This window comes from Phyllostomus discolor, chromosome 1 (assembly GCF_004126475.2).
Source record: "Phyllostomus discolor isolate MPI-MPIP mPhyDis1 chromosome 1, mPhyDis1.pri.v3, whole genome shotgun sequence".
NCBI classification, from domain to species: domain Eukaryota; kingdom Metazoa; phylum Chordata; class Mammalia; order Chiroptera; family Phyllostomidae; genus Phyllostomus; species Phyllostomus discolor.
In genome coordinates, this window is record NC_040903.2 from 206,962,558 (window position 1) to 206,978,038 (window position 15,481).

At 46.6% G+C, this 15,481-nt stretch overlaps 1 protein-coding gene across 1 annotated transcript in view; it reads right to left on the reverse strand.

Moving 5' to 3' along the window:
* Positions 1 to 15,481, reverse strand: part of KCNK10 (potassium two pore domain channel subfamily K member 10) — a 119,795-nt gene that overhangs the window by 30,798 nt on the left and 73,516 nt on the right. The window contains 2 exon segments of the mRNA XM_028506326.2: positions 4,619 to 4,779; positions 15,006 to 15,123. Of these exon segments, the coding sequence (XP_028362127.1) occupies positions 4,619 to 4,779; positions 15,006 to 15,123 (279 nt within the window).

Genomic DNA, 15,481 nt, shown 5'->3' on the forward strand with positions numbered 1-15,481 from the left:
ACTCGTATTATCTGTGTAACAGTAATCCCACTGAGTTGTTTCTCAGGAATTTTTAACAGGGATGCACTGGGGCAGGCACGTTATAGAGGCAGACAGGTTCACATACACACACACACACACACACACACACTCTCAGGCACTCTCAGCCCCCCACCTGGCTCCCCGCCACACCTGTCCTGGCCCAGTGCTGATGCGCATAACTACTTCCTCAGTGAGCATTTCCGCTACTCTCAGAACTTAGAAGTTCTACCCACACAGCTGAAAATAACACGCAGTTTCCAAAACAAGGATTTTTCTCTTCTTGAAATAATATAAATTTTTAAGGGAGCCCTACTGCTGCTGGGAGCACGCTCCAAGAGTCCTTGTGAGAAGCAGAAGCCTCCGGCCAAGGGGTTCCTCACATCTTTCCTTGACTCACGCCAGGCACATGGCAGAGGACTTCAGGAGTCCTTGGCTTGCACCGCCAGCCCCTTCCTGCAACCCGAAGTGATTGATTAGCCCACTAATTGAACATCATTAGCAGATTGAGATTGTCATCACCCGGTCTTAAGCATTTGGCAGGCTCCAAAGTCCCCGGATAATCATGGCACTGATAAACCTAGGGTAACATTGCTATTATTTGTCAGCTACACCCAGGGTCCTTTGCCTTCAAGGGAAATAAACATGGCTGTTGTGTCCTTGGGGGAAAAGGCCAAAGAAGAAAAATGAAGAGTGCCCCGTGGTTATAGAGCTAATATCAGAAAGCCCGCTAATCAGCGGGATAAAAAGAGGCAGAGACCAAAGTCCAGCTCGGAGCGAGAAAATGGGATCCCGTCCAAAATCTAACCAGTTTTCCTGCCGCATCCTATCAAATGACAGTCGGCCTGGCCCAGCGAAAGGGCCAGCCCACAGCAGGGGAGTGAGAGGCTGCCTGCCCACTTCCAAAACCCTCTTTGGAACCCAGGATCAGCCCTGCTTACTCCCAAATCAGTACCCTTCCTTGCTAACTGCCCAGATTTCCCCCCAGAAACCTAGGAAGAGTTCTTTTTACTTTATACTATATAAATATTTGTAAATCAACTGCAAGAATCAATACAGTATATTCAAGACACCTAAACCCCACACTGGTTTCACGGTGTGGGTTAATACATCTGACTGCACGTATGTGTGACCCACCTGGAAGGGGTTAAGACAGGATTAGTGGTTCGAGTTGCACTGGGCACGTCACTGAACAGATGCCAGTCTCCGTTCCTCGGATGTGCAATGAGTCCCACTAGAGGAGTGTTCCCCAAACAGTGATCTCCGGGCCTTGTATTCTAAATCCCAGGGATGCTTGTTGCCCTAGAGTGAGCCCAGGAACAGTCCCAAGGAATAAGCACATCAGATCACTGTTTTCTCATCTCCTCCCCTTTCTTCAGATCAAACAACACATTCCAGGCCCCCTCTGCAGTTGGGTGGGTCCCAGGGACTGCCTCAGGCCAGTGGGCTGTGACTGGAGGCCAAAGCTCTTAACAGCCCGTGTGCAACGCCCTGCTCTCTTCCCCCCACCCACACCCCTCAAAACCCCTAAAGCCCAGAGAGGTGCCTGGGCTGCAGCAGACCTGGCAGGGGCGAGAGGTAAACTGGGGGTGTTTGTTACCAAAGGATAATCCACTGTCCCCTAACTGATTCGAGGATCCCAAAGGCCACCTGATTTATGGCAAAGGGAGGAAGGACCACTTCCCAGTAAGTGGCCTGTGTGGCTAACAGGAGATGACACCTATGGTAGACGCTGTCCTTTGTTTACCCCAAATTCTTCTTCGCTCACAGAGTTCTAAGTTAGCCCATCACAGCAATGTGGTCAGTCCCAGAATGTGACGTAATAATGGATGTTGTTTTCAGTACCTGAATTTGTGATCCTTTGTTACACACAGCAGAAAACTAATACAGCCGGGAAGTCCTCCCAACCTAGGGTGACGTGCTTACTAAGGCCCTCTGGCGTCAAAGCTAAAGCTACATTCTCTGGTGAGCTTATTAGCAATTAAGTTGACATTTTAATCTCCATATATGACTCCTATGTCTATTTCTTGATTAGTTCTGAGCTTCAGAGGGCAAAAGAGAGTTTTCTCTCCTTCACCCCATAAGAACCCCAACAGTCAGGCATTTCATGACTCGGTAGCCACAGGCATTTCTAAATAATACAGCTACCCTCGGCAACTCTCTAAAATGAGACTCAGGTGTGGCCGAAGGACCCAAATCATGTCACCTCAGAACACAGACACCTAAAAGGCTGATTTTATATTTTATCTTTACTCCATGAAAAATCCTCCCTTTCCCAAGAACTGGGGCGGTAGAGGGGGATATGACAAAGGGAAAGGCTTAACCAACATTGAGCAGGTGAAACAAAAATGAACCTTCCCCACGGGAACCAAAAATCACAACCCCAAGTTTTGTTGGTTCATACAATTTTCATTCCTCAAACAATCACCTAAGAGTAACGGGCCTTTTAGATGTAGTTTAAATGAAAGACAATGAGCTTGGAGATTTCCTACCAAAGGCTACGTGCCAGCAAGCCAAACTGCTGTTTCTGTCTCCAGGAAGTGTGCTGATACGGCTCCTGGAACTCATCCTCCCAGCTTCCCAACAGCGCCCCCCACTGGGCTGCAAATGCCTACGTGGTGTGCTGGCTATTCTGTGACAAACCACCGTCCACTTCCTGGGAGACTCCCAGTCTTCAGTGGCATTGTAAAGATCTGAGAGGGCCATCAGCATAAAAATGAAACGTGAGATTTTTAAGGCTCTGTCCTAGGAATCTGTTGAATGACCCACTGAGAGGCAGCTTTCAGGGGAGGGAGGACAGCACTCTACTTGAAGTTCAAAATACATTAGGGGAAACTAAGTCCCCAGATTTGGTAACAAATGTTGGCAAATGGGTGCAAGGTCTTCCCTCGTTTAGAATACAGTAACTCATTGTTATTTTTCATCAAGCGGAATTGCAAAGCTTGTCCAATCCTCTCTTTCTGCAAAGGAAGACACTGTGATCCAGAGAGGCTACCTACGCCTGAAGTCCATGTGAATCCACCAGATTTCTTTTCCTCTAACTCAGGGGGCTAAAAGGCCTCCTCCGAGAACAGCTCTGGGGGACAGAGTTGCCATGCTTGGTTTAGAAAGACCTGAACCTCTGAGAAGCAGAGAGGCTGAGCTCTGGTGGTTTCCATGGTGACCACTGAGCCCAGATGCACGCTCTAATAAGGCTGGCTGACCAGCCAGCACTTAGGGAGCAAAGGTTGTTGGACATTCCTGAAAAACCCACATGCTGGATCGCTGCTCAGATGACATCCGAATGGGTGGCTAGCCTGCCAGCAAACACTTCGTTCAGGAGACAGACACACAGTAGCTCTGAGCGCTCCGTGCCTGGCCCCTTGCCAGCCTCCTTCCCATACGTTAGTTCATTTAATCAGTATCAAAACATTAAAAGGTAGATTAGAAATCTATCCCCTTTTGCCAATGAATAAACTGAGGCGGCTCATCCAGGATCACTGAGCTTCTAAAAGGCGGCTCTCGGCCGGCCGTGGCGCCATAGTCACCCACTCCAACAAACTGAAACCGGCGCTAACACAATGGGACTGGGGACTCTCTGGCATCTCCTAAGGAAAGGTGAAGTCATGGTTTCTGGTCTCAGAGGGAAAAGCAAGCTCCTACTTAGAGCTTACCACTGGTTTATCTTTCCCATCATCGCTAGTTTCACAAAAAGATCTCCAATTGTCATTTTTAAGTATTAAGTCATTATACGAAAAATTCCCTAAAGGAGGTTTGAAAGACTTGAAAATTAAAAATTAAGTCACTAATGATAAAGAGCAAAAATGACCTTGCACCAAAGCACGGCAAGTGTTCTGTTAAATCATACAACTGGGTATGAGTTAACCGGGCCTGGGAGCCCCGTCCAATCACATCTAAGGATGCCGTCCCAGGGGTGCTTGCCAGGGATGCCATCGTTAGTAACGGAATTGCTTGAGTTGAGATTTTTGTCCCTTGTTTAAAGATAAGTATTCTCAAGAGGAGGATAAAACCCCACTAACACAACAGCAATCACCAGCACTGTAGTATGAATTAGTACATCTGTATACTATTGCTGAGGGAGCATTCAACAGTGGGAGGAGAAAGAGGGAGGGGCCACAAGGAATCAGATCCAAACACAAAGCAGTGACTAGAAAAAAATGGGCTCTGGAAGAGATTCTAGAAGCCAGGGTCATCCTGAAGACACTGCTTGCAAATAAAATGCAAGGAAGAAGTTCCAAAAACAAAATGGATGAATTTATAGTTCTCTGTTGCAAATACACTGACGAACCCATCTTCCACCTTGAAGAAGAAATAGAGTATACTTCACATCTCCAGAAAATCTGTGTTGGCAAATCCGTACTTCACGCTCTGTGCTGTGATTCCAGAAATACCCCTCTACAGAAGGTAACTACCAAAGAGAAGAGTTTAGGCACAGTACCTGTGACTACCAGCAGCCAAAGACAAAATGTGACCATAACATTAGACTATTCTGTTAAAAGTAGTAATGATGTGATAACGCCCTGATGATTCCCTCTGCATCCCGTCAGGCTAAAGCCAATCGGATCACAGAGGTTTGGGTTTACATAGAGGCGGTACTCACTCGAAAGACCTTCTCCACTCTTGCAATGCTTTTCCCAAAGATGGTTCCAAGTTGGTCTCCAATTCCAGCCAATAAGAAACCAAAGAGTGGGATTCCAAAGATGGCATATAAAATACAAAAGATTTTGCCTCCTTCAGTGCTTGGAGCAACATTCCCATACCCTGGTGAGAAATATTAAAAAGAGAGAGGGAGAGTGGTGAGGTGGCAGAGAAATCAGAGTAGGGAACGAAAGACTCCACAGACCCTTTAAAACGTTTCTGCATCCCCCCTGCCCAAGCACCGCCACTGATGGGCTTGAGGAAGTAGAACCTCATTTCAAAGGCCCATACAATTCGGAACACTGTTCCACTGCTGCCTTCCCTTTTCTCTTGTAAGTAGTTTTAAGGAGATCCAGGTTTCCTGGATCTAATGTATTTAGTTAGATGGCATTTCAGGAAATTTGTAGCCACCCAGAATTACATTTCTAGTGGAAAATGGTGCCATCCATTTCAGAAGCGCCCAGCATCCTGGGCCTGTCTGGTTTAGGAACACCCATGAACCTGCCAAGGGGTCACCGATGTCATTAGGGGATCGGAAAAGAGCTCCTCCTTTAGAGCCTCCTCCCAAGGGCTGCCCCTCCACCAGCCAGACCGTGGCTGCCTCCAACATTTGCCCTCGTAGGGTCCGGGGTGCTCTGCCTTAAGGAGGCTCTGAGGTCCAGCGCAAATTCAGAAAGGCCCCATGGATCATACAGCCCTCCCCCGGGAAGCCTGGAAACAGTCCAGAGTCCGGGAAGCAAGGCCACACCCCGTTCCTACGCTCCCGCGTTCCCACACTGAGTGATGTTTACTCCTGCCTGGCACCCTCTGTGAGGCCGGCCTGTCCTCACCCACTTCTCGTATCTCGGGTTATCAACTACTAAATAAATGTTTGTTGGTGGAATTGATTTTTAAATACAAAAGAATCCTTTCATAGCCAGGTCTACTCGTGTGTTTGTCAAATAGTGCTTTGAAAGCACCAACATCCGCATTCTTGAGAACTCTGCAATTACAACGTGACTTAGCATGATGAACAGTGTGCCCTTACTCGATATCGATGGGACTGGCGACAGCAGTGGTGGAAGAAAATGGCTAATGGCATCAGCACAGTTTGTACGGAGATGAGAGTCCAAATTATTTGTCATTCATTTTTACGCCAGTGAGTGTCTAGATAGTCCACCTAACTGTCCCCCTGACACCGGGGTAACTCAGGAGAGGTCCGTGTCTGCATCCAGTCAGTGGGTGGGTCATTGGGTTCCTGGTCATCGGTGTGCTGGGGATGCCGCACAGTGAAGAACTGTGTTGACCACCTGCTGGTCACCCACCTTCCCGTGCTGGCAAAGAGCGCACTGTTGCTCTCTGCTCTTGAGTAATGAGTCACCTGGCTGTTTCCCCTTTCAGTTTTCCACTCGGAATCATTCAAACCTCTTATCACACATTATCTAAATTACAGTTTCCATTTTATCCATGAGTGTCCAGGCAAACCTCCTAATCTCTCCTTCCTTTACTCACCACCATTTTGATATAATGCTGGGGGAAAAAGAAAAAAGGTCTTGGAACTTTTTTCAGGAACTTAAACAAAATCCTTTTTTCTAAGCACTCCCTTCAACCCGATTTACATCAACATAGTCCTCTTGAAAAGGGAATAAACGTGCCCATACAGCTTCACATTATGCTGGTTTATGGTGACTCTCAGAAAACATTCTAGCAGCTTCTGGAAACGTTTAAGACTCTTGCTTGGCTGCCTCGTAATTGCTGGATTAGCATCAGGGAATACAGGTTTTCTGTTAGTCTCATAACTCAGAAGGAAGCAGACTACAAAAAACCAGCGGGGGCGGAAACGGGAGGGAAGTGGGGAGGGCAGGGGGGCTGGGATGGGAGTAAAAGGCAGAAAACTGTAGTTGAACAACAATTTAAATAAATAAATAATAAATAAATAAATAAATAAATAATAAATAAAAAAAAATCTACAAAAAAAAAGGGAAATAGATGGCAGATACCAGCAAGCAAACTGAGGCTTTGAACCTGCTGCCTAGGCATCTTCTCAGCCTGGACAAGCGCTGCACACCCTCCCTCCGGCTCTCAGAGAGGATCCACCCCACCCCCACGTGGGCCCAGGCCATTCCAGTGTCACCGAGGGGCATGAGAGGGAGGTGAGAACACAGAAGCTCCAGACCCAGTTCACCTCAGTCTGTCCGGTTGTCCTCAGACTCACTTAGCCGACCCAAACCCTAGTGCTGGAGGGGTTCAAGGGCACTGCGGAAAACGAACCAATGAAGTGTTAAGTACTACACCAATGCAGACAGGAACGCTGAGATGAAATTAAAGCGAAGGTCTTAGGTAAGGGCGCTTACCTAAGTGAAGTCTTATTTAAATAAGTCTTTAAGCATATTTAAGGCCATCACTTCGTATCAGACACAAAGTGGTCGTCATTCCTGAGTAATGCTGTATTTTGTGCATGGGTGTGCATGCATGTGAATTTTTGTCCCCTGCCGCTAGTGGACTATTTGCAGAGATGGCTCCCGCTTTGACAGTCAACACTGTCACTCCAGAGAAATCCCAGGACTCACATGTGGGAGTTTGCTCTGCGGCAACAGGAGGGCCACACTCTGGACTCTACTTGTACCGGCCTGTCAGGCTGCCCAGCCCCGCCTTCCGGAATGCTGGGTAGAACCTTGAAGTGAGGTGTAAGGGTTGTATGTAGGTTCTAGAACTAGAATAACATGGATTCCTGTTCTGTTTCTTCTCCTTACTGACTCTTGGGTCTTTGGAAATCTACCTGACTTTCTGCCCTACTCTACTCATCTGAGAGGTAAGGCTATTAAAAACGCTCACCTTATAGGTTTCAAACATGAGAGGAGTTGCATGTGAAGCGTGAGTTACCTGTGAATAGTAAACACGTGTATGCAAAGCCCGACACAAAGTAAGCCCTCAGTAACTATTAGCAATTATCACCTGGCCCGGGGTTTTGTGTAGGAGGAAATCACTTCTGAGCAATATGTCTCCAGAAATAAAAAACTAAGCCCCAGGAGAAAACAGATGGTTGTTTACTACCTTCCCTCCGGAAACTCTGTCGTCCTGCCACAGCCCCAGAACAAGGGGACCAAGTGTCTGTACCTCAGTTTGGCTTGGCTCAGTGACTTGGGTGGGCTCATGACTGGACTTGGGGTGCCGGTATCTCTTGGTGCTGCCAGGGGTGGTGAAGGCAGGGAAATGAGAGGGGACACAGCCGCAAGAGAAGCAATTGATCAGGCAGAACTAGCCCAGAAGATTGGAACTGGATTGAAGTAAAGCAAAAGACATTCCAAGGAGCTAGTCCACTGACTGGTTCTCTGGTGAACTTTCAAAGGAGACGGCCAGCCCAGCAAGGAAGGCCTGTTACACATGAGAAAGACCAAGGCAGGGCTGAGCTCTGTTCAGCCCCAGCTAGAAGAAACAGTGCCACACCATTCATGAAGAGAGAGCTGATGTCTAAAGAGGATGTACGTCTGAGTAGGGCACAAATGATGCTCCCACTTGTTACGGACGTGCCAAAGTCAAATCTTTGCCAAACCGTGTGCTGTGCAGCCCTGGTACATGGGGAAGAGTGTGCATCCTGGAACCAGAATGCCTGTGCATACAGGGCTGGCTTCATGGATGTGCAATTTGTACAAACAGGACCCCCCATTTAGAAGGGCCCCATGCTCTGTTTAACACTCAGCTGTTGCCATTTTAAGGTTCTTAATCATTTTTTAGCAAAGGACTACGTTTTCACTTTGCACTGGGCCCCACGCATTATGAAGCTGGCCCTGCTGAAAGAAGTGAGGCTCCATTGCTTACTACCCGTGAGCTCTCAGGGGAGTTACTTAATGTCTGGGGGCCTCAGTCTTCTCATTGGTACAATGTCACTAATGACAGTCATCACCTCAGGTGGTGATTACCAATGAGAGATGAAGATAAGGCCTGTGGAGCACAGTGCCAGGAATCTAGTATGTGCTCACTAGATGTGACTGTCAGCCACAATGATCGTTATTTCCAAAACCATGGGTTAAGCTTCCAATTCAAGTGCTGCATGATTAGATTAGGAACAGCCACCCAGGGCCCAGGTTCCTTGGCAGGTACAACTCTCAAGTGAGGCCGCCAGGCAAGTAACACAGTTACCGGCTACCATCTGGAACCTGACCACAGGCTCTCACTGATGTGGGCGGAGTCAGATGGCTCCATCCAAAAATGCCTCAAAGGCCAAAGTCCAATTGCATCCCAGAGCTGTCGGTAAGAATGCCGTCCTTTGCAGCCCTTCTGCAAGGGGTGGCTTGCGGGAAAGTCTCTGCCCACAGGCGTGAGTGTCATGCCTCCAGCTCAGAAAAGCGAGTCCCCAGGGACCCACCAGCAGAGCCCACATTCAAGGGCAGGTGGGACTTGCTCACATCAGCATCAGTTGCTGAGAAAGGGGGTAGGTGCAGGGCAACCCCAACAAAGAACAGAACCCAGTCTTCCTTCTGGCAGGGTTCTCGGTTTGGAAAATGCCTGAATGCATTCATTCCCTTCGGCTATACACTTGTAAATCTTCCTGAATGTTGAGTACAAGCAAGAACTGTTGAGTACAAGAAAAGCTTTTTTTAAAAGCAGGCTTTGATAGCCTCGGATAAAAGGGACTTCTGAAGCTGAGTAGGGCTGCTGCTTTTCAGAAAAGAGTCTATTGTTCCTCAGATCTGTCTGTTCGCACTCTAAGTCATGGATGTGTTTTCTGCGTATCTGCAAAACACATAACCTCATGCAGTTCCTGACAGTCTTTCTGGAAACAGTTTGGAGAGCCTTTTCAAGGCCCATGACCTTTAACACTGCAGTCCCTTGGGGATCTTTCCAAGGAAACGACCAGAGACGAAGACTACACTTCATGCGCAAAAGTTTTCATTGTGATAGGTAAAAGAAGCAGCAGCTTCTGCCCCCAACAACAGAGGATTAAAGTGTGGAGAGTAGATCCAGTGGAACCCCTCTGAGATTGTTTTTCAGACAAGCTTGGTAACACAGGGCAATATTTACAGTATCATGTCGCAAATTACATGAACTCAAGCAAGCAGGCTAATGTCTGTGTGTGTCACAAACAATAAAGAGACAGTGTCTCAGAGCCAGCTGCTCCGCTGCCTGACACTTAAATTGTAGGAAATGTCTCAAGAAACACTGAAAGAATCAGTGGGTTCTGAGTTTTCTTATCAGCCTTTCTACCACATGGGATGAATGATGAAAACCATCATTTCCACACGTCATTATTTTTACTAACATTGCACGACAGGTTGGTCCTCTTTAGAATTCTCTGACTGTGTGACTTTACCCATACTCTCCACTCTGGAGTTAACATTTAGCCAGCTAAACGGTGGTCAACTTACAATACATTATTCTGCAATGTATTGAGAGAGACCAAAATAGCATTTTTTTCCCATTGAATTAAACAAGGACCCAATCTCTAGCCCTAATACTGAGTCATGATACTGTAGTGTTGCGGTTGGTTGGGTCTTATTTTTGTATCTGCTTCATGCCTGTTCTATAGTTGTTTCTTGGTCAACATCCACCTTCCTTCAGATTTTTGGGAAAGGTCCCCACCCCTGCCTAGTATGACATGGTGTCCTGCCTCCCGCTGTAGAGGGGACACCTTCCCAAGCAGCCAGGACGCAAGCACATAGACCCCCAGGCCAATCCCATTGGATTCTCTGCCTGAGACTTTAAATCCAGAGCAAATGGCCCAAAGGAGGCAGGAGATGGCAGTTGCAGTGTCCAGCGAGGTCAGGCCCTGGCCATGAAGGTCACAGGGACACTTACTGGCCCTCCATGATCTCTGACCCCTAAGTGTTTATTAGTTAGAGTTTCTTAGTGTTAGGCAACAGAAAAGCCAGTGCAGCTGGCTTAAACAGAAAGGAAAATGCATCGAGCCCAATTAATAGGAGATTTAACATTTATTTCTTAACACTTCATGGGTAGCTCCATCCAAAGCTCAAAGGGTATGAACAGGATCCCCTTTACCACTCCCCTTTTCTTACTCTGTTTCTTTAGTGTTAGTGGAATTCTAGGCAAAGCAACACATCAAAGGAAGAAAATGACTGGCAGGGTCCCAGGCCTATTATCTGTTTCCAGATTTACCTCCATTAAGAAAGGAAGCCACTTCCTCCCAAGGTCAAGTAACAGCCCAGGAACTGAGGTTCTTACTGGGCTCCCCCAGATCTCACGTCCATCTCTTAACTAAGGACTGTGGCCACTCGAGTGCAAGGTAATGGATTCTTAGGCTAGATGAGGGGATTCTTCCCCTGGGGCCTGCCAAGTGTGAGGAGGAGGACCCCTGGGAAATGGTTATCAGAGTAAGCAAACGGATGCCAGGCATCAGAAGCAAAGGACTACATGTTGTTTGAACAAACGCAACAATTCTAGAATTAGGCTATAAAAAAAACAGATACTGTTACATATCAGATGTTTCTCATTAGGAGCACCATGCCTTAATCACAAATTGTCATGTGGGTCAATGAACACAGTTGTTCGATAACCAAGCCCCTGGGTTCCTACGATTTGATACAATAAGTACCATCAGAACTCACACCGATGTAGCTACAGTGTTTTTCAGTGTGTTGTACACGACGCCGATTTAGTCATTTTATAAAACAAGAAAATTCTGTTTATTTTCTGTTGCGGACTGTGAGGCTGTGGAGTAATAGGGCCCAATCTGGTCTCGAGTGTCTGAAAAGGCTTCTAGGCCCCAGACCCACGAATGCAATGCACACCCCTAATATTTGTAATCGTTGATCTTAACAGATATATCTGCAGATTTGCACCTAGGTTCACACCTACGTGTGAACCTAGTCTGACATGTAATTAGATGAAACATCTTTCTAAAGAGGAACGACAATTCTCTTTCATTCCAAATGGTCTTACTGCCCATAACTTGCTTGATTGCACCAATGCAGAAACAACACAGGTCCTATAGGTTAGGCCTAAAAACAAGAACAAAAACAAAAATGGAGAGGGTGTGCCTCTAAAATGACACTTAGCCTCTGCAGCTTACACCAAGAAGCAGTTGACCACCAAAGACGTGCATCCCCCTAAGGAAGGCTTGCCCTCCACCCCGCACTGAGCATGTGGTCAAGAAGGACAAGGGAGAGAGAAGCACCTGCTGGATGGCTCAGCTGGCCTTCAGCGGGCAACAGACGGGAGAGTTCCTTCCGGACGTTAAAGAAGGAATCCTTCCACCGTGAGGGCAGAGGGCCCCCCGATGCCTGTCCTTCATTGCTATGGACCAGGGACTGCTGTATGTCTTTCCTTCTCCAAATGAACATTTTTATTGCCATGTGACTTCAGTATTGTATAGGAGTAGATAACTGTCAAACGTTTTCAGCAGAACTGGGAAAGGGATATAATCTAGAAATTCTACCATACAGGAAAAAAAATAAAGAGAAGAAATACAGAGAATGACGAAAGAGCCCATCGGTGGCAAATCTCAGAAAGAGCTGGCAAAAATCCAATGACAAAGGTGAGGGTCTCACCCTGGCCAGTGTGGCTCAGTTGGTTGGAGCACTGCCCTGTAAACCAAAAGACTGTGGATTCAATTCCTGGTCAGGCCACATGCCTAGGTTGTGGGTTCAGTTCCTGGGGCACATACCAGAGGAAACCAATCTATGTTTCTCTCTCACATCAATGTTTCCCTCCCTCCCTTCCTCCCACCCCCCCACAAAGTGAGGGTCTCATCTTGAACTTCAAAAAAAATTTTTGCACCAGGTATGGATATAAGTTGAAGAGGGGTAGCAGCAGAAACCCCTCTGAATTTAATCTAGTCCAAAAAAAAAAACAGACAAGGCAAGACTAACCGTGGAATAGCACAGATGGGCCGTATTTTTAGAAAGCGCCTGTGTGTCTTCGGCAGCAGGAAAAGACTCGAGTGCTGGGATGTGCTACCTGAAAAGCTACCTGCTTCTCCCCGCTCTCCTCTCCCCAGCGCCATGGAAAATTCGGCAGATGGCTGGTGCAGGAACATTCAGTTTGTTTGGTGTCAAGTATTTTAAAAAGAAACTGGCCCGGCATAAATATGAAGCTTCCATTTTTAAAAAAATGTGAAAAAAAGCAGCAAAGCTTACCACTGGATGAAAGGCACTCAATGGAAGAAAGTCGCCCCAACCAGACAAATTGTAACACACTATTGAAGTAATCATCTCTAAGAATCTTCACAGAGAAACCACAAGCAGAAATGCAAGAAATCGGGGGTGGGGGAGGTGGAAATAGGGACCAAACAAGTAAAGACAAAATGGGAGCTAATGGAACTCAGGAAAGAAAAGGGAAGGAAAAATTCCACTAATGATCACAAAATTTTTAAAAAATTGGAAGAAACAGATGGCAGAATAGGCACTGTGAAGAACACACACACACACTCACGAAAGGAAGAGAGGATAAAATTACCAAAATGAAAACCAAATCTGAAGAGTTAAAAAGGCATAATGGGAAAAGGACAGACATAAAATACAGGCAAAGAAGTGATGATATATGTGTAGCTGGAATACCCAAAGGACAGAACTAAAACCATACAACAGGAAAAAAATGTTTGCCTATCAATGGAACCTAATCAACAAAACAAACAAGAGAGCAAAATAGAACCAGAGACATGGAAATAAGAACAAACTGACAGTAACCAGAGGCGAGGAGGGAGGGGGATAACCAGAGAAAGAAGGGGAAGGGTCAAGTCAAGCAACATGTATAAAGGATCGCCAGACAAGGACAACTGTGGGGGGAGGACTGAATGTGGGAGGTGGGGGTGGGCAGGGCAGGGGAGAGCAATGGGGGAAAAATGGGGACAATTATAATTGAACAACAAGAAAAAAAAATTTTTAAAGACGACAATCAGCAATTCTTCCCTGAAATCAATGAAACAAAACCTAGCAGTGGTATGAAAGATGAAGATAAAACCTTTTGAGTAGTTGAGCCAAAGATGAAGTCACTTATAAAAGGGAAAAATATTGGACTGACATCAGGTTTCTCTACAGCAGCATAAACATCCGAAGTGAGTGAAATAACACATACAAGACCCTTTAAAAACAGTCTGTGAGTCAAGGATTTCATTTCCAGCCAAACTGCCATTCAAGGGCAAAACTACCATTTAGAAGAGCACAGGAACTCAGGGAATATTGCTCCCATAAGCCGTGTTTAAGGGAACTATATGAAGATGAGTTTCAGCCAATCAGATGAAGAAAACCATGGCAAAGGGACTCAGGATGAACACTAGCAATATTTAACAGAACTACAACTAAAACAAATGTGAGTACCAGGAGAACAGACCAGAATGTAAATGATGTACCCGAAGTTACAGAACGTCACAAAGAGTAATAACTGAGAATGGGAGAGGAAAAGAAGGTGGGATGTTAAGTTCACTTTGCAGACAATAGCTGAGAGCCCAGCGTTGTCATCTAAAGCGGGCGAATCACCCAATAGAAGCAGAAGTATATCTAATAACGTAAAAGTAAAAATTAAAAGGATGATGTCGAGAGGGAGACGCCATTGCCCATAATGGGGAAGTAACAGAGACTGCTTAAAGACTAGAACACTAAATTGTTACATACTATTATAATGATAAAGTGAACCGCTAAGACAAAAATATAAAACTCCCCAAGTATCAGGAAAAGAAGGAGGCATGCAAACATCGTAAGGGAAAAATTGCTGTGGGAAGGGAGTACAGATCACCCTCTAAGGTGAGCTGCGAAGAGCATTTCCCTAGTCAAAACAAATGCAAACGCTCACTTTTGACCTAATCCAACTATGGTGGAGGGCCGGAGGATGGGAAGAGGGCCTTCTCCAGCGGAGCGGATGAAAGAGAAGGAATTCCTCATCTTAGCACCGCAGGAAGTCAGGACAAGACCCCGAAACCCAGCATTCACGAAGTGGCTGTACAAGGGTGGTATTTAGTCATGAAGATAAATATCGAAATAACCAAGCAAAAGAGAATACAGTGGTTACCCTGCGGATGTGAACAACTACTGGTTTTCATAAATGAACGTTCTAGAACATTCTGGTGCTTTCCTACATACCTTTAAGAAAAAAAACTACAATTTTTAAAAAGGAATTTGAGCACAACTGAGCAGTCCGAGCTCCACTGACCAACACATTGTTTCATTTTGCACTCTACCCTTCTCATGAGGTCCCTGCAAACTAACAGCCCCTGCGTCTCCCAGTGTGAAAAACGAAGTTCTCCGTCTGCTTTGCCTTTGACTTAAAGCCACGACAACCACTGCAGTAACGTGGCCCTGATTCTTAAGCCTCCTGGCAGCCCCGAGCTCTGCCATGGACTCCGTGAGGGCCGAAGTCCGACTCGGCACCAGAACCCCGGAGGCCTGCAGAGGAAAGGAGAGCAGCGAGCGGATGGCTACCTATGGTGGTGATGACAGTCCCCGCGAAGAAGAAGGCACTGCCGAGGTCCCAGTGGCTGCTGTTGTTGGAGGAGTTCCCTATCGGGCTCACCCCCGCGTTGTCGGCGTCCAGGGCGTGCTGCAGAGAAAGGGAGAAAGCATGAGACCTGGTTTAAAAAGTCAAAAAGAACAATAATGATTTCCCTGCTCAAGAGCCTTCAGTGATCTACAGAGGACTGGTTACATAAATGAGGGCACAGTCACAAAGCAAAATGCCACACACCCACTGGACGCGGGGGACAAAAACCAGTGTATATCGTGTGGTGCCATCTGTGCAAAGTTTGCAGCCACAGACTCATGCGGTGACGCCCTGGGTTGTACAAACCGCACACGAACCACTTTGCACGTACGTAGAAAGACGCCGGAAGGATTGCCACCCAAAGTGGCCATTCCTGGAAGACAGGGTTTCGGCTGCTTTTGACTCTTTTCTGTTTGGT